This window comes from Miscanthus floridulus, chromosome 16, assembly GCF_019320115.1.
Source record: "Miscanthus floridulus cultivar M001 chromosome 16, ASM1932011v1, whole genome shotgun sequence".
NCBI lineage: Eukaryota > Viridiplantae > Streptophyta > Magnoliopsida > Poales > Poaceae > Miscanthus > Miscanthus floridulus.
Genome location: NC_089595.1, coordinates 96,733,419 through 96,757,617, shown reverse-complemented (window position 1 = coordinate 96,757,617; position 24,199 = coordinate 96,733,419). Strand labels below are relative to the sequence as shown.

Genomic DNA, 24,199 nt, shown 5'->3' with positions numbered 1-24,199 from the left:
TGTCAGTTTCTTCAAACATGGAAACCTATAACATATATTTGATAACTTAGATAAGACATACTAGTACAATGTGCTAAACATGAGCAGTTACCTGACTAATCACTGGCATAGCAGTTTGAACTGGCATCATTGGCATGTCACTATAATCTTCAGTTGCAGCTTCCTCAAAAACCTCTTCAGTTTCAATTGGCATAGAAGTTTGGCTCCTCTGTGCAGGTGTCTTGGGTGGAAGTCCAACCTTTCTCATGCTACATGTAGCCCTGTTATGTCCTTTGTCTCCACAATATCTACATGTCATTTGAATTCCATGCTTTGTCAACCTTGGTCCATGACTACCTTGTACCTCAGATGGCTGCTTCTTCCTTGATTTAGGAGGCCTTCCAACTTTCTTCACATATACTGGTGGTAGAATTACATTGCCTCCAACTTTCTGCCATGTGCTCTTGTCTTTACATGGCCACACATTGTGGCCATAAGCACTGAGATAGCTATTAGAAGAGTAACACTCGGGAACAACTTGACTCTGGTGTGATCCTTTCATGCCTCAAGCATGAAATTGCATGAGAGCAAGGGATTCCAGTGAGGTCCCACCTTCTGCAATCACAAGTCTTCATATTGATGTCCACTATGAACCTATAGTCCCTATCTTGTACCTGGAATATGCCCTGTCCAGCAGGCATTGCATAACATGTATTGGCCCATTCTGTGTTCCTATTAATTATCTTCTTTATCATAGGACAGATGGGTCCCTGCCACTCTTCTCCCACCTCCCTCTGTTTTTTGTAGAACCTGGACATTAGCTGTCCCTTGATCTGCTCTAGCATACTAAGAATTGGCATCTCCCTTGCCTCCAAGATATAACTGTTGAACACTTCACAGCTGTTGTTCAGCAACATGTCACACTTTGGAAAAGTGCTGAAGTAAGCTCTGACCCAGGTGTTGAAAGGCATCTTCTGCAACCACTCATAGGCCTTCTGATCCAGGGTCTTCATTTTCTCCATGTTCCTATTGAACTGAGGTATTGAACTTGACCTTGCACAACACCAAAGCTGGTTCTTGAGATTTTCACCTTTGAAGTGGTGTTGGAAGTTGGAATATAGGTGTCTGACACAGAACCTATGTTCAGAGTCAGGGAAGACCTGTTGAACTGCTGGAATAAGACCCTAAAAACAAAAGTACAAACATATGAAAATGGTGTTTTCACCTAGCAAACAACTACAACAAAGGATACAGTGCTGTTTTTACCTTTTGTTTATCTGTCATGATGGTTCAAGGATATGTGTTATCTATGCCAAGGTCATTTTTTAGTGTCTCCAAAAACCACTTCCATGTCACTAGTGATTCCACTTCCACTATTCCAATGGCAATTGGAAAGATACATCCATTTGGATCAATGCCCACAACTGTCAGTATTTGTCCACCATACTTAGTCTTAATGTGGTATCCATCCAAGCATATGATAGGCCTACATGCAGTCAAGAAACCTCTTTTACATGCATACAATGACATGTACAATGTGCTAAATACATTGCCATCCAGGTTCAGAAAGAAGCTGCTGCCTGGGTTACTTCTTCTAAGTTCATGACCATAATCCCAAAGTAACTTGTATTGCTCCACCTCATCTCCCATAACTTTCTTCATAGCTAATCTTTTAGCTCTAGCAAGCTTGGACCTTGCTGGAGTTATGTTCCAGTCCCTCTGTACTGACCTAGCAAAATTTGTGAGGCTCATCTTCTGATCTGCCCTAAATGTTTCCAGATACTTGTCAGCAAGCCATCTTGATGTGCACCTCTTCAAAACCCACTTTTTCTGGCATGTGTGTTGTCCATTGAATTGCTTGATAACCAGACCATGGGATCTGCTATCCACTGAAGCATACAAGTTCCAAGGACAACCTTCTACACAGTGTGCTTCAATCCTCTTCTTCTCATTCCTTGGCAATTTAATTTCAACCCTATGCTTTAAACTGTATTCTGTAATTGCTTCCCTTAGAATCTCAGGGGTTGCAAACAATTGACCCAACTTAAATATTGGGTTATGCATATCCTGCTCTCTAAAAGTCTAAAACCTTAGTCTTCCTCCACTTTCATCATCTGATTCAGGCAACTGCAGCTCATCATCTTCTGTTGACATGTCATCTTCACTGTTATCTACAACACTGAAAGCTTTCTTGCCCTTATCTTTCTTCTTGCTTGCTTCTTCATCATCTGCATACTGAAAAAGGTCATCATCATCTGCATCCAGTTCGTAGTCAGAATCAACAAAATCAGGGTCCTCTTCACTGTTATCACCAGCACTGTCATCATCTCTGCCATCACCAAAATTAGGGTCCTCTCCACTGTTATCACCAACCCTCCCACTATCTGCATTGTCCATATGCATAGTCTTCATAGGACTAAAAACCTTGGGAGGTGAGTTCAATGGGTTTGCAACATTGTCATCCCAAGGCATTCCAGAAAGGTTGTCATCATGGTCCAAATACAGCACAAAATTCTTAAATTTGTGAACTAATGAGGACATTACCATTGTGTCTGTGTCAGACCAAATCAATCTCAACCCATTTGAAAGATTCTTCCCAGGTAGCAGCCAGAACACCTTCATGTTTGGATTTTTTGGGTAGTGTAACTTAAAAACAAGTTGCTCTATGAAAAGAGGAGACCATTTAGCAACTTCTACGTGGTCAAACCAACTAACTCTTCCACCCGGATAGGATTTGTTTAACCCTTGAGAAACAAAGCACCCCCCATGATGCATTTCCACTAAGAATTCTTCATCATCAGTGCCTACAGAAGAAAACCCCAAAATCTACAGCATAAATGACCAATACATGAAACCCTAGCCGACAAAATAAGATATTTTCTGCAACAAGCGACCCAATCGACGTAAGAAATACCTCATAAACCAACCGATTTCAGAGTTCATGACATCGAAGAACTCACCATACTGTGGCGCCCGTGCCCCCAGTGGTCGCAAAGAGGCCACCATCGCGCCGACCGGCCGCGATCTGCGCGGCAGTCAGCGCTCGGCACCACCACCCCGCACAATCTTCACCGCCTCCACCGGCTATGTCGGCGTCGGTCGACCACCCGCCGCCTCCGTCGTCCCACCCAACGCCCCGGCGTCGTCTGAAGACGATGTCTTCGAAGGGAAGGGAGAGGAAGGGGTGAAGAGTGAGGGAATGGAAAGCATAGGGGGCTATCGGCAAAAAAAATGAATGGCAAAGGGCCCTCACGTGCTGCTCACATGACCTATGGTGTTGTCATGCATTGCCACGTAGGATCTAATCCCTAAACGGACAGATTTGGACCTGAATGGCACAACTTAAAAGTTCATGTACCCAAACCTGCACTTTCAAAAGTTAATGGACTTGAATGACACAGCACAAAAAGTTGATGGACCTACAGTGCATTTATCTCTATTTGGAAATAGAAAAAGAGAGGAAACATGAGAAATCTTCAGATTGAAAGAATTCGCGTGTGCGAGATCAAATATTGGAAAAATTACGAACTGGATGTCAAATAAAGGCTTGCGAACTCAGGGTTAAATATTAATTTTTCTCCTTCTCACCGGCCATACCTTGGTGTGAACTGAAACGCCATATTCGATTCGATGCATCATGGTCGCACAATTTCTTCCCTAATAAGCTCTAGGCAGAGAATCATTTCACTCCGCGTCAAAAAAAAAAAAAAAAAAAAAAAAAAAAAAAAAAACTCAAAACAGGTGACGGGACCGTCCAAGGAGCCAAAGCATACCGACGGCTCCACAGCATTCCTTCGCCGCACCGCTTTGCTTCCTCGCAAAGCATCGGATCAGAGTCGCGTCGCCGTACCGCGGCATCCTTCGCCCCGCCCGCGTCCCAACGCCCACGTCCCCATCACCGTATTCGCATCGTCCGGCAAACGGCGACCAGCGCAAAGACCTCCCACACGCCGTTGCTTTTAGTTTGTTCCCTCTCGCTATAAATCCTGCCAATCCTCCACTCTAGAGGTATGCGGATCTGGCTTCGTGGAGCAACGACATTCGGTGGTGCTACTCCTGCTGCTCCCACTAGCGGTAGTGGCCGTCGTCTCGCCGCCGCTTCCTCTCCGTCCCGCCTCACATCCGCTCACCGTCACCGGACCGCGTCAGCGATGGCCGAGGCACACAACGAGCGGCGCGTGGGGATGGTGGGCGACGTCCGGGACGCGCCGGCGGGCCACGAGAACGACCTCGAGGCCATCGAGCTCGCGCGCTTCGCCGTCGCCGAGCACAACAGCAAGACCGTAAGACACGTTCCTTTGCACCTTTTTTAAGTTGAGATCGGAGATCGGAGCCGTCACTGACGATGTATATCTATCACATGTATGTATAATACACGTGCAGAACGCGATGCTGGAGTTCGAGAGGCTGGTGAAGGTGAGGCACCAGGTGGTGGCCGGGACCATGCACCACTTCACCGTCCAGGTGAAGAAGGCCGGCGGCGGCAAGAAGCTGTACGAGGCCAGGGTGTGGGAGAAGGTGTGGGAGAACTTCAAGCAGCTGCAGAGCTTCCAGCCGGTCGGGGACGCCGCGGCCGCCTGAGGTACAGGATCTTTCACAGCACAAGAAATGCGTAGAAGGGAATAAAGACTAAAATGGTTCGTTCTGTAGAACCTGGTATTAGCAAGCTGCGATCACTGTTGAAAGTTCTCCTTGTGCTTGGGCAACCATGTTTCAGGTAGTGAAGGTACCATCTTCCAGTGCCATGATGTGTTTTTCCCTCAAGGCTCACAAGCTTTTCGCTGGAGGCTGGAGCACAACGAAAGAATTTAGCTGTCGGACATGAAATACATCCCACTGGAAAAGTATAATATGATGAATAAACCAGCATCTTACCCACATGTGTTGTATCCTATATGAAATTGACTCCTGTAATGGAATGAGCTGTGCTAAGTAATCTGAAAGCCTTCTTGCTTTCTATGTTGCCATACATGACACCACCAAGAAATTTCTCAACTATCCAAGGAAGCAAAAGCATAATTAACATTAAACTGGAGAGCAACTGGAATGTACAACTGGTACTATCTGCAGAAGCACTAGCTGTTGACGGAACCTAACTTTAGAACATTACAGTCAACTAGTCGAACGATCTTAACCTCTGGAGTCTGGAACATTATAAGCTACATCAGCAGCTTCGGCGGCTATGATACAAATGATACATGAGAACTGCTACAGAGTTAAGTTGAACCTACAGTAGTCCTGCTATTCCTACTTACCATCTCTGAAGCTATAAAGGTGGAGCTTAGTCTTCATTGTCATAATCCTCATCCTCCTCCAATCTATGGTTTGTTGACAAAGCAAACTGGACAGGGTCCATCTCCATCTTGTTCATGTCAGGCAGTTCCCAAGCACCAATAAAGTCCTTGAGTTTTGCTCCTTCCTTTGACCGTGGAACAGATGGTCCAGTAGATGGTCCAGGTCCTGCAGTGGCTGCGGCGGAACTAGTTGCTAGAGCTGGCAGCTGGGCTTGGGGTGGCACTGTAACCTCATCCTCTTCATCAGTTGGATCTAAATTCAAGTCAATGTTCCTTAAGGATGCCCTGGCATTGCTCACTGGTGTAGTAGCCACTTTTGCTTCAGTTGCATTCGGGACCTCATCTGCTACCTCCACCTTTAGGCTGGCTAGCTTGCTAGATTGGTTCTCCGCGAATTGTTCATGAGTTGTGACAACCTCCCGCCAAGCTCCACGTCCACGGCGGCCTCTCCCACGGCCCCTCCCACGGCCTCTGCCATTGCTTGTATAGCTTTCTGTCTCCTGCACAAAAGCAACTCATTCAGCAAAATGAACTCAGAAAGTCTAAGGCTCAATAGAAAATGGGATTATCATATTTGATAATAATATGAAGTGAAATCTGGAAGACAAATAACAGCAGGAAATTAAGTTCTGACAGATACTTTAAGTTAATAGTAGTCAAAATAGACCACTTTGTCCATCCTTGGGACTTTCCAACCGACCAATATAGTCACTAAGCTCTCTTTTTTTGGCTCCAATATATCCTTACACTGACATGGCATGCCTAGCCAGTGCTGGTCATCCTTTGTTGAGCAATCACGGAAGAATTCTCTTTTACACTTGTTTTGCTATATTACTAAAGGAATGTATGATGTAATGTAATCTCCAACCAATGACTAATCTGCTCCCTTGGCAGCTATAAAAGGATGTCTACAGATATATTATGTGATAAGTGAGAGTACGATTAACAATAATCCAACAAGGAACATATCAGTAATCAGTAAAGAAACAAAAAGGGTAAAAAATAGTTAAGGATGCTCATAGTCGATTGGACTGGGATATTGTTGCATCCATTCCCTTACTAATTGAGCATAAACAAGAGCAAAAGAGACATTTCATGTGTGATGAAACAGCAACGGATGTCCACGGGTGACAAGGCATGCAATGTGGCATGCCATATGGGAGCAAGGACAAGTTTGAGCCCCAAAAAGAGAAAGTTATGGAATTGAAATGGCCGATCCAAAAGTTCAGGGACAAAATGGAGCCTCTAGTAAAACTTGAGGGGTGAAATTGGCTATTTCGCCAAATTTTCTAAAAGATGTATGAGCTGTGAAATATGCAACATCCACATAGAGTTATGGTCTTATGGATAATAGTGACTTACATTTCTTGTCCTCTTTAATTCCTCCTCACTTCCATCTTCTTCAGCTTTCCTGATGACAATTCGACATCTATTAACACTTCGTGGAAGATGATTGGGACATGTAAGAACCTTGTTAACTACAAGATAGATAATTTACCTCCTTTTGCCAAGCTTATCATCAGCAATAACATCAGAAGGACCAATGTCTGGAACTTTGCTGACTACTTCAGTCAAGAAGTCATAGACATTGTACGTTTGAATGCACTGTTTCCTGAACACATTAAGCAAAAAACTTAATGAGTAAAAGAAATGATGAATTAAAAACATGCAAAAAAATGATACTACAATCCAGAAAATAAGTTCATTTTCTCTCCGTACAATGACATTACACAACCTATACCCCAACCCCATGCCTCGCCAGCACTTCTCTACATATTTCCCCCATCAATCAACAGGCCATGCGACACACACTTAATTTTTCTTTCTCACAAGACTAGGATCATTATAAATATCCGCAAAGAAAGAATTTACAGGATTCGATCAAAACTAATGTGGACCCTAAACAGCAGTTAGTACACAGGATCACCAGATAATAATGCCTGTACAGAACCCATGCTCCTGCCAAGCCAAAGCAAGGCCTTCCTTGCCAATACCAATATATACTGGAGTTTATTGCTTGCTTGTACATGTGACATGCAAAATCAACATGCAACAAAGGAAAGACTAAAATGTAAAGCAGATAAATACTACTAAGCTTCTTTTTCATGATAATCAAGTAGGGCTATGCACTCATATATATATTTTCTATAACTTGCTCCTCCCTCTTACATTGGTCAAACGAAAAACTATGCCCAAACTCCATATGACAAGAAGACGGGTCAAGTAAACTTACAAATGGGAAGAACCCACAGTCTTCACCCCCTTTCGAATTGTAATATCATATGTCCGATCACATAAATCTTGCAGAAATAGCTCCAATGCTTTGGCTACAAATCAAGGACATTGAAGACATGTATGTTAGATAATTTGAACAAAATGTGGACAATGCTAAAAGAAATTATATTGATATTGAAAAACAGACTACAAAAATATAATAGGCTAGTTAAAATGGCAAGACAAATTTGGAGTTACTTTGCACAGTATGCAGACATATCATCTCAAAATCTGGAAGCCAGTTCAATTTAAATAAAGAAAAGTGCATGTATCACCAGCGGAAGACAAAGCAGAAATTAGAGTACAGATATCAACATATGATTTAAAGCATACTTTGCAACTGATAAATTACCCACACTATTTAAAACGGTAGTCCTGTTTTATTTTCTACATCCACTACCAAATGGAATTATGGACCAATTTCATCTTGCTACTACATTACTTAACTTTCTCCAAATAATATGTTGTAATGATTGATGAAGATTGTGATAACTATAGCATACTGCATCATACTTCATCAAAACAATTACAGAAACAATAGAGAGCTATCACATTTTGCTTGGTAATACTTATAAGTACCTAAGCTTTCCGAAGAGAACACCTGACATTACATAACAATATTTTGGCACCAATATCAAAATCAAAGAACCAATTAAAACATTCTATTTCTGATAAAGTAATACACCAACAAGCATGGCAAGTACACGCTTTACATGAAAATATAGTTTAGTTGCATGTGTTTTTATCCTTTTGGTCTCCTAAATTAAATCCTAATCAATTCTTGGATAACAGAATCATAACATGGCGGGAAAAAAGATTCATTCTGCAGTGATTACTGATTAGTGAAAGAACTATATGGCTAAAATTGATGTAGTAGGATGCCAAACAGCTATCTAGGTAAATAAAAGGGCATACCCAGTGCAGAGAGCTCCCGCTCTGTGTGGGGTCTGGGGAAGAGTGTCAGTGGCAAGCCTTACCCTCGCCTGTGCAATGCGAGGAGACCGCGACTTGAACCCAGGACCTTCCGGTCACAGGCGGTAAGACTCTACCGCTTGCACCAGGCCCGCCCTTCAGCTATCTAGGTAAATGGTAACAAAAAAAATAGTAGATTGACTTACACACTAGAACAGGTACAGCTAAAGCAATCTTGCCCACATCTTCATCTGCTTGCATGATCTTCTTAATCCGAGGCTGTATGTTAAAACACAATAAGTCGACATTAGATCAACACAAGGGTATAGTCAAGAAGTTACTTGAAGCAATGTTCGTAATTATGATTGTCCCATACTAAACATCAACTGCCTTTCCATTCCACACTTAAGGAAAAAATGAAAGTGGTATGTAATCAATTTGTCTACTTGCTTTGCGACATGAGGTGATAAACATCAATCCTAGCATATGTAGAAACATAATTTCAGAGCAAATGATAGTGAAGATTGCATCCCAAATGACTATGCACCACATACGGGATTCCATGTGAAACATACTTTTGCTGCCTAAATAAATATTTAAATCTACAAATGCATAACACAACGATAAAATACCATTGCAAAATAACTGATGAGTACATGATTTCTTTTGAATATAAATTACACCAGATGATTATACCATGCTTGGAATCAGATGGTATCACAAAACCAGCATTCTCACAAAACTAAGCTGATAATCCAGTAACCACACTATCAACCACCATAGGTCTAGAATTATAAGGGCTTGCAGACAATCAATAATGGTTAAACTAGCAACGGTGTAGCTTAACGAACATCCAAAAAGAATATTATTTGAAAACTTCTCAATGCATCCGTACACCAACAATTTTGCTCATCATCATTCCTTAAATTATAACAAATCATAGAATTATGATCTGGTAGTTAAGCATGCAAGTCTATAAACTAAATCTTCTCAAACAATACCCTCTGAGGTAACCTGATCCACGCCAAAAAACTATCACAGAAATGCTGGTGGTAGGAAACAAGACCTAAACATTACAGGACTTTGTACAGATCGACTACTTAGATCTACAGCGAATTCACAAAATCACCAACCAACCAAAGCCCACAAAATCACCAACCAACCAAAGTCCTGAAGTATCCTGAACGAACCACAAAAAGTTTGTTGAAACACAACCATGCATACCACGAATTTAGAGCATACCGCTCCAGTAGAATCATAGGGAAACCTTTCATAAGGAAGAAAGAAAAAGAAATCGCAAGCAAACTTCACCATCAGAAATTCAAACAGCCACAGGCATGACACAGGCACACGTATCCGCACACATAAGCACAGGAACCAGGATACTGGAATTCAAACCGATCGCAGGATCTGAGATTGAATCTTACAGCGGGGAAGCGCGTGTCCAGCTTCTTCCTCATGGCGCCGACGACAAGGCGCTGGAACCAGCGCCGGAAGCCTCCTCAACGGCGGCGAGTGCCGCGACCGGGTGTTCGATCGCCGCGGGGAGCGCAGCTACTGGGGACATGGACATCGGATCGGAGGGGAAGAACAGGAACATTAAATAGCAATTCGGGAGGGATTGGGGGATTTGGGGGATTAGGGTTTCCGTTACCGGCTTTAGTGTTTGCCTCTTTTGTGCAACACAACACCTTTTCCCCCAAATCGTTCGATCCGGGGCCGGGCCGCGCGAATCGGGCCAAAGCCTCCTCCGCTATCCGTCCCGAGGGATCTGGACCGTGGACCCGGTGCATAGTCCAACACCGCATTGAACACCACGCGAAGTGCCTATGTACAAACAGACCGGGTCCACGGAGCTGGTTCCCGCCCACGGTGACCTCACCACAGCGCGCGCGGGTAGTAGAACGCGGGACGGGAGGGGAGGCGCGGGCCCCACGTCCGTGGACCTTCCGCGCGTTCAGCGCAGCCTCTCGTTCGTTTGGCTATCCGCGGGCGGGGTGCGGGGCCCGCTTGCCAGAGCGGGGTTGGGTGGGCGGGCAGAGCCGTGGCGCTGTTGGCCTCCCGTGTCCGCCGTCCGTCTGGTCTGGTGGTGGGGAATCCGACGGCTCACCGAGCGGCCCGGACGCGCCTAGAGTCCTCCCAAATTTGGGGGCAACGAACCCCGCTTGGAGTCAGCCTTGTGACCTGTCAGATAAGGACTTGACGCGATCCCACGTCATGTCACTTAACTCCGTCATCTATCCTTTTTCCTTTTCTTCCATCAGAAACATCCTTATCGTTTATTGCTTAATTTTATACTAGCAGGTTATTAAAGATAAAAGGCCCCGTTCGGCTGGCTGAATTTTAGTTGAAATTGACTGAAAAATACTGTTCTAGCTAAAATTTTATAGAAGAAAAACACTGTTACGGCTGAAAAAAGAGACCGAACAAACTAAGGGCTTGTTTGGAACACAGGAATTTCATAGAAATCTCGTAGAAATTTCACATGAATCAGTTCAATTTTACAGAAAAAACGCAGAAACATGAATTTTTTCCCACAGTCCAAACAGGCCCTAAATATAGAGTAAACTGAACGGAAAAAAAAAATAGGGAACGCCAGCGAGGCAAAGATTGCCTAAAACGAGAACGACCCACCCCCTCGAACCTACGAGAGCCTCTAAAGTTGAACGGTGTCACGGATATTCCCGTTTCATCGCTTGATTTATTTATGTCAAAAGTAATACAATAATTTATACAATTTTAGACTTAAACTAAAATCAAAATTTTAAGCTTGACTTGATTTTAAAAAATATACTCCCTATATTCTACTTTCTACATTTTGAATTATAAGTCATCGTGGCTATTCTAGATGTATTTGTTTTGCTATGTATCTAAATCAAAATAATTTATAATTTAGAATAAACATAGTAATTTATAAGTCATTTTGGCATATTTAGGTACAAATATTTTTACTATATGTATCTAGTCATAGCGTGGATCTATGTGCATAATAAAAAGTTATGTATTAAAAAAACTAAATTTAAATTTTGGAACGGATGAAGCAGCACATTTATATCTCTATTGGATTTAGGCCTTGTTTGGTTCATTAGTTGTTAATAGTTATTAGCTAGATAATTACTCATAGTTAATATTGGCTAGCTACGTATTAGCTAGTTTGGTCCGACCAGTGAGATAGTTGACAGTTGAATATTTGGCGAACAATTAGTTGGATGTATTGGATTCAAAGGAGCTAATTATTAGCTCTATATGGATCCAAACAAGGTCTTGCCATGAGAGTATATGCCATGAGGGTGTTCGGCTGGCTGGTGGCTGGCCGGCACGAAACCACTGTTCATGTGAACAGTGTTTCCAGATAGAACATTATTTTTTTCTCACAACAATCAGCCGGAACAGTATTTTGACTTATTTTTCAGTCCTGCCGAACAGGCTCCATGTTCGCATGGCTGATAAGTTATGGCTGAAAGTACTGTTGGCTGATTTGTTGTGAGAGAAAAATACTATTCATTGGCTGAAAAATACGGCTTATAAGCCAAACGAACAGGACGATACATGATTAATCTGATGATACTTATTCGAGGCTTGTATGGATCCCATGTAACAACTAACAATTAGCTGCTAAAAATTAGATGAGGTTCCTCAACTGTCTCACCTACCAGGCATGTAACAATTAGCTATTAATAGTTTTACCCAGCTAACACATTTGATAGTTAAGTTAGTTGGATGGATGTAAAGAGAGTCTCAATACTTCAAATGTTAGTATTTCTTTATAGATTTGACCAACTTTAATGACTCTTTAAAATGAGAACTGCTCTTTTCTTTACAACAGATTAGCTGCTAAAAATTAGCTAAGGTCATTGTTTAGATTTGACTAATAAGTTGACTGCATTTAGATGCCCTGGTCCTGTTGGTGCCTATGAGTGGAGAGTAATGCGGTCTCAAGAATGCACGAGCCACACACCGGAGGACTCAAAATAGCATATTCCAGGGTATAGTGGGCCGAGAATTGGAGGTGTACATTGATGATATTGTTATTATGGCTCAATCGGAGGAACAACATCTCCTTCATCTGAGGAAAGCGTTTGAGAGAATGAGGAAGTATAAGTTTCAAATTCATCCTTTGAAATGCTAACAATTAGCTATTAGCTAGTTTTTTTACGGCTAACACATTTAATAGTTAGATAGGTGGATGCAAACAGAGCATCTATACTATAATTGTTACTATTTAAAAAAAACATTGACTAAACTTTAAATTATTTGACTCTTTAAAAGTAAGAATTATTCTTTTTTAGAACGGATGGACTATCTTTGTATATCCTAGTCTCTTTACTTTAATCTTCTGCCATGCAAACCATCCCCTTGACATTATTCTTTATTGACTACTTGTGTTCCTTGTCAACAAAAGACATGTCGCGTAGAAAGTTGTTGATAAAACCTTTACTTATCCAAAGCTAGTTTTATGTATTCTAAATTATAAGTCATTTAATTTTTTCTAGATACATAGTAAAATTTACATATCTATACATACACATATATCTAAATACGTAGTAAAAGATATGTACACAGAGAAACCAAAACGACTTATAATTTGGATTAGAGAAGTAGCTAATAGCTAAGACATATAACTAGTACTATTATTTAAAAAGGGACATTGGCCTGGCTTCCATTTACGACATTATTAGGCTAATCCCAACCCATGATTTCCATAAATAGTTTCTAGAAGTGTGTGTGAGAGAGCAATAAATATCAATAGAAACTAGCCTTCTTCCTAGCTCATGGTTTTCATAGTAGTTTTAATGTAGGAAAACAATAATTAACCTTATGCGTGCACCAAAATGGGAGTTGATCAAAGTATGGCAAGTAACAAAGTAGCTCTTGTGTGATGTCTCTTCTCAAATATACATCTCAACTTTCATACGCAAGTACATAGTAGTTCGTACGTTAAGAATTCAGCACCAATGCCATGATAGTAAAATATTAACTCAAGTACAAAATAGTTTATACTCAAGTGGCAGCATACTTGATAACACAATTAACAACTCAAAATCATACAAAATATAATAAAAAATATCGAATTAGGTAGCTAAGATATGCGAATGCATAGCAAAATGTAAAGGTCGTCATCATTCCATCATCTTGATGGGCATCAACTTCAGGAACAACACCATCTCCTGTTGAAAGCTTCTTGTTTGGTTTTAGTAATTGAGTGACAACCTAAGTGGACTAATGTGTTTAAATGTGAGATACACAGGTGATTAGTCCATAGGTACACTTGTGTGAGCAACTCATGCCATGACGGTGAAGATGGTTTGGATTTGTTGCAAGGCTCACACATGTGATGAAGGGACTCATTGCATATGAGACATGACATGGAATCATATGACTAAGGTGGAGAAGATCAAGACAAGACTTGGCTTGATGGACCGGTTGCAAGCGTGAAGGGCAAGTTGGAGGCTTTGGAGCAATGGACCACGTGGCGGTGAAGCTTGAGCAAGACTTGGCGCCGATGGACGAAGACAATGGTCAAGAGCAAGTGAGGTCAAGATCGATGAACCAATAAAGTCATGTGATGATATATAGTGGATCATATCATTTGTTGATCAAGGTTGGTGCATGTGTTGCATCAACATTGAAGGAGATGGAATGGAATACGCAAGGCAAAGGTATAACCTATAGGGCATTTCATTTCACCAATCATAGTTGTGTAGAAAAGTTTATGACCGGGTTTAGGATAGATGGTCGTACTATCAAGAGGGACAAACTTGTTTGCATATCGATTATCTAGTGCCACTCGAGTGTATAAGGGACCGTGACGCCTAAGGGGGGGTGAATTAGGCAACTTAAAAATCTACTCTAAAATAAGGCCTCTAATTTCACCTAGTCAAAACCTATACAGGAAATTAATCTATCTAAATGTGCAACTACGATTTTGCTAGGTGTGTTGCTATCTCTACCGCAAAAGAGTGATGCAACCTATGTTCCAATCCTATCAACTAGCCTATCAACTAAGCTAGGGAAGTAAAGCACACAACCAAGGTAGCAATGTAAATGCGGAAGGTAAAGATGAGGTAGAGGTGCAAACTCCCGTCGACGACTCCGATATTTTTACCGAGGTATCGAGAAACGCTCAAGCTTCCCCCTAATCATCATTGGAGCCCCTCGCAAGGGCCAAGCTTCCGGTCGGGTAGCTCCGTGGATAGCCCCGGACCTTTCCTGCGCGCAAGTGGGTCTCCGGTGTGCCTTCCAGTAAGCCTCTCCTGGACCGTTCCCCGCCGTCTTCACTATCAAGCTTCTGGGCGAACCGCCGCGGGCCTTGTTCCCTTCGGTACACGGTGGCGGCCACACCACAAACGCGGTTGGTGTGATCTCGCAAGACTACAAGCTCCTCCGATGTACAACAATAGTGCGTGCAAGCACCGAGTGATAAGAGGTGTGCAAACCTCACTAAACATTAGGCCTAAACCTAGAGCAAGCGCATAAGCTGTGGTCTAATCAACCTAAGCACTTCGCAAAGCACCTACGCTAATCACCTAATGAATCACTAAGTACTATGCAAATGGAGATACTAAAATGGTGTATCAACACCCTTGGTATGTTTTGTAACAGAACCAACCAATTATACGAAATTAAGTAAGAAAATCACCCGCCAGAGCAGGCGATTTAGCAAACTTAAGCCCGTATAACCCGGTAGTCCGTGAAATCACGAAGGATTTCAAACCAACTCACATACCAGCCAAGATCGTAATAAGTTTAGCGGTCACCATCACATATTACATAAAAGTTCGCATCACAGGTACATCGGAGTTTAAACATAGTTATTACAAACCGAGTTCAAATAGAAGTAGCAGAAGTCATTTGTCCAAAACCACACACACTCACACGGAGTTCAAATACAGTGCCAGCTGATGATCATCTCCAACAAAAGCATTAGATGAGACGTAAGGAATGACCATGCCCATGGTCCTAAGCATCACCCATCGCAGGATAAAGGCAGTTGATACAGTAGCCATAATACATCTGCCCATCTGCAATAAGTGGGAACAAAACCCTAAGTACGAGAAGGTACTCAGCTAGACTTACCCGACATAACCAAAAATAAAGTGACACCAAGGATTATGAAGGGCTTTATAGTAGGGTAGCTAACTCATTTGCAAAAAGGCATTTTTAGCATTTCAAGAACCTTTCCAAAAGCATTATTGTCAAGTTAATTATTATTAACCTGTCGACTACATTTGCACCTATACTAGAGCAAGCATGTGATTAAGCAAATAATGATAACCAATGATCATTAACAACTTCCATAATGTCATATCCATTATAAATGTCCAAGTGTTCCATCAACATTACTACGATGAAGTAACTCAAGTCAAGTGTTCACTATCTAGTGAACGATGGCAATTCGAATCGATTATTAACCAGCTGGTAATTTATTCCTTACACAAACCTCACTCACCTGCTAAAGTGAGGTATCGGTCACCGAGTCAACTATCCAGGAAAAATCTCAAGTTTGCCAGGAACCACATGTACCCGGGGGCCGACCGACTACCTTTCGGTCTTATCATCGCGCCCCCGTGTCCTACCACACCTGCTCCGGTACAGTGCGCTGCGGGCAATCCACTCGGCCCGAATAATCTCCCAGCTTCGTGGTCGAAAGGTATGTTATTCGGCTAGCTAAATGTAAGGCATGCGTTTAACATGACCCGAGGCCCAACAACGGTCGGTTCTTAATTGACACAGACGGAAAGCACTACAGTCCAAAACCCTGTAAGTCTCCGTCCGGTCTCAACTTCAAATTAACACTTAGTTATACCATGACTACATAGTTATCCGAGTAGATCCAAGTAACCACCTATAGCTCGCAGGTGATAGGAAATCACCCGACTTCTACCGGTCTAAGCCAGCTAAGCATTGACTCGACTGTGGATACCAGGGTAACAAGGATATAGTATAACAAAGGTAAATAAGGTATAATGCAGCAATAGTTGCAAACAACTCCTGAACATAATGCATCAATTAAAGTAAAGCATTAATTAATAATCACAAACCGGGGAGAAAAATGCTCTGGGGCTTGCCTCTCTCGAAGGATCTCGGGCGGTGATTGGGGCACTCCGGAAGTTCCTCAACGTCCTCCTCGTCTGCTTTGGTCACTTCTTGCGGCTGCACCTCGAGCTGCTCCTCGGGCTCCTCGGGTATGATGACCGGGCTCTCGGTTTGCGATCCTGTATGATGCAGGTGCATAAATGCTTATGCAAAAGGTGCATCGGATGAAATGAACACAATGAATATGCTTGCATGCAAGGTAGTCAACATCATCCAAGAACATGTACTACAAGCACATGTCATCTACTGCATTCTCTTCTACTACTAATATGCTAAGTCAACACATCTCATTAAATGCTTCAAAGATACAATAAAGCTTCACTAATTTCTTAATCATGCATAAAGCAACATTTGATTAAACCCTAATTAATAATAGGTTTGAATAGCAACATCTATTTTTATAGCCTAGAAAAATCTTAGAAAATTACCATAGCATAGTACTATCTAAAGTAGTCTACCATCAAATTTTTATGGCATTTGGATAAGTGGAATAGCCTACACAAAAATGACAAGCTTGGACCTAAATATGAGCATGAAAATACTTTGTATTATGAAAAGTGTCAAACAATAGATTTAGTATTTTTCCCATGATCTTCATAGCATACAATCACTGTACAAAAATTATCACATGCATGTTTTATACAATTTTTGCTCTATAGCAAAAATAACAAAAATCAGCCATTAAAGGCACTTGAACTACACCTCATAATTTTTATACAGGACATGCATGGCATATATTTTTCCTAGAAATTACATTACACAAGAAGAGTAACAAACTTGGAATCATATTTTTCTGATACATATAGGATTTACTAAACATTTCATAAGATATCAGTAATATCAAGAATTAAATAAAGCCCTACATTAAAGTATCTCAAAAATGACATGCAATATTTTTATCATGTAGATCTAGTGACAAGGAACACAACAAAATTTGTTTCATCAATTTTGGAGCAATATAACTCGAGATATACATTTTACAAGCTTTTTAAATCAATTTTTGAAATCATTTTCTTTAAAACTGAAATTCCACCGACCCAAAACTGCTAGGTGCACCCGGTGCAGTGCACCCGGAGGTGCTGCCAGGCGGGACCTGTGGTCAATCTGGGCCCACGCGTCAGCCGGAGCTGAGTAGGGGCCGTCGCTGACCGGCCGGCTTTCGCCGCCGGTGAGCTCGCTGGCGGTGCGGTCACCACCAGGGGCTCCCCGCAATGAGGCGGACCCGATGCGCCAAGAACGGGCACTAAAGGAGCTCGGAAGGGAGCTCGACGGCGCGCATGGCGGAGCGGTGGCGCGGCTCATCGGCGGTACGCCGACTTCGGCCACGGCAGGGCACGGGGAGGCGCGCACGAGGTTTACGGGGGCAAGGCGGTGCTAATGCGCGCAAAAACGGAAGGAGAAAGGGAGCAAGAAGGGGAGATCCGCGGAGCCATGCTGCTCCGGTGAGAACGGCCATGCTCCAGTGAGCAATAGCGACAGAAGGGACGCGGGGCAGGCCGGCGGTGCCACGCGGCGTGCTCGCCGACGCATGGCCGCCACGCGGCGTGCGCGCTCTGGCGCGGTCGGGCGAGGGCGCGGTGAACGGGCACGGCGCGCGGGAGCAGGAGCGCGGCGTGGAGGTAGGCCGGGCCGGCCTGTGCGGCTGGGCCGAAAGCAAGGCGCGAGGCCCACTAAGGTGAAATGATATTTTTCCAATTATTTTCTATTTCTATTTCATTCAATGCCAATTTTGAGCAATTTCAAAGCAGTTTCAAACTTTGGCCCAAAAATAAAAGTTGCTCAAAAATTTATTCTCTACAACTTTGCTTTTATGACCAAAGTCAAATTCCAAATAGATTTTGAATTGGGAAGTAAAAGCTAAATAGAGAGGATTTTTGACCCTTTTCAATAATAATTTCAAAAGCATATTTTGTCAAAAGTTTGAATACAAACTTTTCTCCAAAAATTGTCCTAAATAATTTTAGATGATTTATAATTATAGCCAAACATGTTTATTAGCCTAGCAAGCATAATTAGGGCAAAAATAACTCTAAACAAGTGTATGCAACATTCATATTCACGAGCATGTTTCATATGTTTCAAAGCAATGTTTTAGTTATTATTTACATGATTAGGCATGTATGATTATGATGCTTAATGATGCATAATATGCATGATTTGCAGTGCCTAAATGCTTGCATAACACTGGGGTGTTACATGTTTCCTCAGCTCTCCCCCACGCAGATTGTCGGTTGGGGGGGTCTATTTATAGCCCCACAAGTGAGAACTAGCCGTTGGACCCGAAACCCAACTTTCTGCTAGTGACTGGACGCTGATCACGTCCTGATCAAACGCATCCAGTCCTACTGACCGTTGGAGCACGCGTGTTGATCAGACTCTAGGCCGAGTCCGGTCTCACTCGATCGGACACATCCAGTCCTGCTGGTGCCGCTCTAGAACCTTTCTGGACATGATCGGATGCCACTGCCTAGCGCGTCCGGTCGTCCACAACCGCTGCATTCGGTACTCACTGAGTTGTTGCCGTGACGATGAAAAGTGAAGTCCGTGCGTCCGATCACTGCCTCACTCAGTGTCTGATCACTGCTGCTGACGCCTACTATTACCGAGCAACTGATCGGAAGCGTCCGGTCCTCATAGGGCCACGTCTGATCACCTCTGTTGAGCTCGTTTCTTCACGATCTTGCGTCCGGCTTGGTTCCCATCTTTGTGCTTGGACTTTGCTTGATATCTTAGGTCTTCTCTTGTGCTTCTAGGGTCTTACTTATGGTGTTGATCGTCGGATCATCATGTTGCCTTTATCCAAGTCACGTCTTGCACCCTATTGAACTACCAAACAATTACTTGCAAATTTATTAGTCAAATTTGGTTGTGTTGATCATCAAACCAAAATCCAAAGTAAATGGGTCTAGGGTCTATTTTCCTTACACAGTGATCTAACTTTACATCATTGCTAGGATCGAGTGGCATGGCAAGAAGAGTGCTAATCCTTTGAAAAAATGTCTGTGAAAAGCTAACACACGTGCACAAGGTGGTGTATCATTTGGTGGTGTTGGCACATTTACAAAGGAGAAGAAGTTGAAAGTGAGGAGGAGTTCGCAGGAAGCTTGGGTTGTTTTCTAGACAACGGCGGACTGACCACCCTTTGGTGGCGGACTGTCCACGGTCCTCGGATGCGACACTCGCACTATTCACGGGCTGACAGGTGAACGGTGGACTGTCCGGGCCCTAGGGGCGGACTGTCCGTTGGCTAATTTTTGAGGAACAGAGGTTGCTGGGCAGGTTCCAGACATGTCATCGAAATTCAACGGCGGACTGTCGGCCTATAATTCCCGAACTATCCGCGGTAATTGTTTGAACTCCAATAGCTAGTTTTAGGTGAACAACGGACTGTCCGGGACCTAAGGGGCGGACTGTCCTGGTTGATTGTTGCAGCACCGAATGACTAGTTTTAGCATAAGGGCAAACTATTCAGGCCTATAAGGATAGACTGTTGAAAGGGTCAAGATGGCGACTAGAGGGGGGATAAATAGTCATTTTTAAAACTTAATCACGTTGGCTAACCGAAACAAGTGCGGAATTAAAACTATCAGTCTAGCCAAGACTATACCCCTCTATCTATGTTCACTAGCACCTTGCAAAGATACTAATCAAGCAACAAATGTGCCAGGCTAGCTAGAGCTCACATAATTGATTCTAGGAGCAAGGTCACACAAACCTATGCCACTAGTGCTTTAAGCAACAAGGGAGCTCCTACACATGCTAGTAAGCAAAAGCACAAAGCCAACTAAGCTCACTAGCAATGCTCAATAACAAGGCAACCAATGCCGAATTAGAGAGCGTAATTACTTAGCTACACAAACTAAGCAATGTGACTAACAAGGTTACACAAACCAAATTAGCCACGCAAGGGAGCTACTTCTATGCTACTCAAGCAAGAAGATAATTAGCAAGCTACACAAGCTAACTAATTACTAAAGCAACAACACAAGCTCAATGTATATGAAAGTAATTGCAAGCTTGTGTAACGGGGATGCAAACCAATGGGAAGAACAAGGTTGACACGATGATTTTTCTCCCGAGGTTCACGTGTTTGCCAACACGCTAGTCCCCATTGTGTCGGCCGCTCACTTGGTGGTTCGGTGGCTAATTAGCATCATCCGCCAAGCCCGCATGTCGGGCGCCACGAGAACCTACCCAGGAAGTGAGGGTAGCTCAATGACACGCTTTACTAAAGTTGCTCTTCGCGACTCCCGCGGGGCGAGCACAATGCCCCTCACAAAGCACTTCTCCAGAGCACCGCACAAGCTTCTTGCGGGCTTCGACGGAGACCACCACCAAGCCATCTAGGAGGTGGCAACCTCCAAGAGTAAAAAGCACCACCGGCTTGCAACTCGATCATCTAGTGCCACTCGATGCAACCTCATGATGCAATCGCACTAGAATCGCTCACTTACACAATCGAATGATCACTATCAAGTATGTGAGATGGAGGGCTCCTAAGCACTCTCAAGCATAGACACAAAGTCCCCCAAGGTGCTCAGCACCAGCCATGGCCGAAGGCCACTTCTATTTATAGCCCCAAGGGCTAAACTAGCCGTTACCCCTTCACTGGACGTTTTTCGGGCCGGTCGGATGCTGCACCAGACTCACCGACCGTGCATACCGGACGTGTCCGGTAGCTGCCAGACCGACACATGTCCGACCGTTGCCTCCAACGGCTCTCTGACACGACGACCGGACGCTCAGCACGAAATGACCGGACGCTCACCTGCTGTGTCCGGTCGAGTCCAGTAAGCCTCCATCGCCGACCGGACGCGACAGTTAGAAACCGACCGAACACTGAGCCTCAGCATCCGATCAAGTCTAGTAAGTATCCTCTGTTGATCGGATGCGTCCAGTCACACCAGACTGGACGCTGCCAGCATTCGATCGACTGCTCTGCCAAACTCTGCTTTCTCTGACTCACACCGGACGCATCCGGTGTGGCGACCGGACACGTCCGATCGCTGAGTGCACCGCCAAATACCGGATGTGTCCGGTCACCATACCGGATGCGTTCGATCACTCTGTAACCAGCGCGACTCACTCATTTTCATCACCAACTTCTTCTCCTTTGTAAATGTGCCAACACCACCAAGTGTACACCATCATGTGTATGTGTGTTAGCATTTTCACAATCATTTTTCAAAGGATTAGCCACTCAACTTGCCACGCCACTCGATCCTAGCGACAATGCAAAGTTAGATCACTCGAGTGGCACTAGATGACCGATATGCAAACAAGTTTGCCCCTCTTAATAGTACGGCCATCTATCCTAAACCTGGCCATAAACTTCTCTACACACCTATGACCGGTGAAATGAAATGCCCTAGGTTATACCTTTGCCTTGCGCATTCCATTCTATTTTCTCCAATGTTGATGCAACACATGCACCAACATGATCAACAATGATATGATCCACTTCATATCATCACGTGATCATATTGGTTCATCGATCTTGACTTTACTTGCTCTTCACTGTTGCCATCGTCCATCGGTGCCAAGTCTTGCTCAAGCTTCACCGCCACGCAGTCCATCACTCCAAAGCCTCTGACTTGCCCTTCACACTTGCAACCGGTCTATCAAGCCAAGTCTTGTCTTGATCTTCTCCACCTTGATCACATGACTCAATGCCATGTCTCATGTGCAATGAGCTCCTTCATCACCACATGTGTGAGCTTTGCAACATCTCCAAGCCATTTTCACCTTCATGGCATATGTTGCTCACACACATGTACCTGTGGACTAATTACCTGTGTATCTCACATAAACACAATTAGTCCACCTAGGTTGTCACTTAATTACTAAAATCACACAAGGACCTTTCAATCTTCACCTTTTTGGTAATTGATGACAACTCTACAAAGATATGGAAATTAAGCTCTTTTGGATTCATGTTGCTTGCCCAAGCAATTTTACCATGTGAAAATGATTTTGGACAAGTACCACAAACCCGAGATGGTAGTATTAGCTCTCCCTACATATATGCTAGAGTATTTGATTTGAAGGTCGCACATATGCATAGATTAGAATTGTGGGAGAGTAATTACTACCAAATAATGCTAAGGTGTATAGAATAAACCTTTGAAGCATGTACCAATCGGAGTTGCACCTTTAAGTTCATCCTTAGCACCATGGTTAGCTAGATATCACTTGGAAATAAAAGCACTAGATACCTTGTGAGATCAACATTAAAAGCAAGGTACTAGCACTACTTGAAAAACATACCAAATGTCTAGCTATCATCCTATGCATGCTAGTTATCAAATCATCATTCAAGTTCTACAACTAGCATACACCACACAAGCATGCATATTGAATTTGAAAGTTTATGCAATGCAAGCAGGCACATGAATATGCACATATCAAATGCAATCAATCAAAGTTCATGAGCTTGCTCCCCCTACTTGTGTGCTTCTCTTGTCTAAGAAATTTTGATCCATCTCTTTTCTTCAATGTTGCTCCCTCTTTGTCCATGTCCATGTCCAACATCTTAAGCTTTCATATCTTATCTCTCCCCTTACACAATTTATCTCTCCTTCTTATAAAGGCTTTCATATCTTTGTACAATCTCTCCCCCTTTGTCATCAATTTCTATAAAATGTGAGTTTCTCATTGATGCAAGGGTATGCATTTTGGGGTAGATGGTTGAGGCTTGAGTCTTGTATTTTTTATGGACATCACTTGATTGTTGGAATGACACCATTTGTAAATACCACTTGTAACTTGTACCACTTGTATCTTGTGTAGGGCTTCTTGAGATACCACACATAAGATTTTTGATCTTGAGATCAATTTGTGTGACACATCCCCCTATGTGATAGCATGGGTCATCCAATTGATACACTTGAGCTCTTGTAGTTGAGGGATGCATTCTTCATTTGATGATCACTTAAAGTTGAGGATCACTTGTGGAACCATTTTCTTGCATAATTGATATTATGTGTAGATGTAATATCACTTGAAAAAATCTTCTAGTATAGAACCACTTGTTGGATTTATCAATAAAGACCATTTCTTGAATATTTGCTATCTTCATGAGTACCACTTATATGATATCACTTATGAGTTGATCTAGACTTAACTTGTAGATTCTTGATGAAATACTTGAGTCTAGATACTATTTGAAATAAACAAACTAGATATCCATTTACATTGTTGTCTTATGCTTGTACTCTTATCACTATCATGAGCTTCTATGATTGACTTGAACTAAATTGTTTTGCCTAAGCTTCCAAGTCTGGTTTGAACCAATGACAAGCTTCTTCACACCTCTTGCAAGGGTTATCTTGCCAATGTTGTACTTACCACTTGTTAGCAATTCAAATTGAGTCAAGTACTTGGGTTTACTAGCTCATGAACAAATTCATGTACTAACCACTAGATCAAGTAATCATTCGAACAATAGTGGTAGGCTATAAATTTAAGCATTTCATTTGTTATGCATGATCCTATGAAGTATGTACTATATGCACTAACCGCATACTAGTAAGGGATGAAATGATCATACACATTACAAAGATACCTTTGCTATGTTGGAGTAGAGGATAGTCACATAGATTTCAATTCATTACTCCAATAGCAATGTGAAGTCTAATTATAAG

At 42.8% G+C, this 24,199-nt stretch overlaps 2 protein-coding genes and 1 pseudogene across 2 annotated transcripts; 1 reads left to right on the top strand and 2 right to left on the bottom strand.

Moving 5' to 3' along the window:
* Window positions 1-988: 988 nt before the first annotated feature.
* Window positions 989-3,975, bottom strand: LOC136511079 (uncharacterized; annotated as a pseudogene).
* Window positions 3,976-4,115: 140 nt separating this feature from the next.
* LOC136511722 (cysteine proteinase inhibitor-like) lies at window positions 4,116-4,915 on the top strand. The gene is made up of 3 exons (XM_066505757.1): window positions 4,116-4,262; window positions 4,363-4,561; window positions 4,697-4,915. The coding sequence occupies exons 1-2, from the start codon at window positions 4,131-4,133 to the stop codon at window positions 4,558-4,560; spliced, it is 330 nt and encodes a 109-aa protein (XP_066361854.1). The 5' UTR covers window positions 4,116-4,130; the 3' UTR covers window position 4,561; window positions 4,697-4,915.
* Window positions 4,916-4,975: 60 nt separating this feature from the next.
* On the bottom strand, window positions 4,976-10,315 carry LOC136511721 (uncharacterized). The gene is made up of 7 exons (XM_066505756.1): window positions 10,114-10,315; window positions 9,887-10,016; window positions 8,666-8,738; window positions 7,507-7,600; window positions 6,772-6,885; window positions 6,636-6,684; window positions 4,976-5,773 (listed from the first exon to the last, which is right to left on the bottom strand). The coding sequence occupies exons 2-7, from the start codon at window positions 9,917-9,919 to the stop codon at window positions 5,261-5,263; spliced, it is 876 nt and encodes a 291-aa protein (XP_066361853.1). The 5' UTR covers window positions 9,920-10,016; window positions 10,114-10,315; the 3' UTR covers window positions 4,976-5,260.
* Window positions 10,316-24,199: the final 13,884 nt, after the last annotated feature.

Bases quoted from the DNA above. Each gene is read 5' to 3' on its own strand.
- LOC136511722 (XM_066505757.1), top strand. From the start codon at position 4,131: ATGGCCGAGGCACACAACGAGCGGCGCGTGGGGATGGTGGGCGACGTC. The intron at 4,263-4,362 runs GTAAGACACGTT...ATACACGTGCAG, and splicing joins CCGAGCACAACAGCAAGACC to AACGCGATGCTGGAGTTCGA.
- LOC136511721 (XM_066505756.1), bottom strand. From the start codon at position 9,919: ATGAGGAAGAAGCTGGACACGCGCTTCCCCGCT. The intron at 6,886-7,506 runs GTAAGTTTACTT...TAATGTGTTCAG, and splicing joins ACTGTGGGTTCTTCCCATTT to GAAACAGTGCATTCAAACGT. The intron at 6,685-6,771 runs GTAAATTATCTA...AATTGTCATCAG, and splicing joins GATAAGCTTGGCAAAAGGAG to GAAAGCTGAAGAAGATGGAA.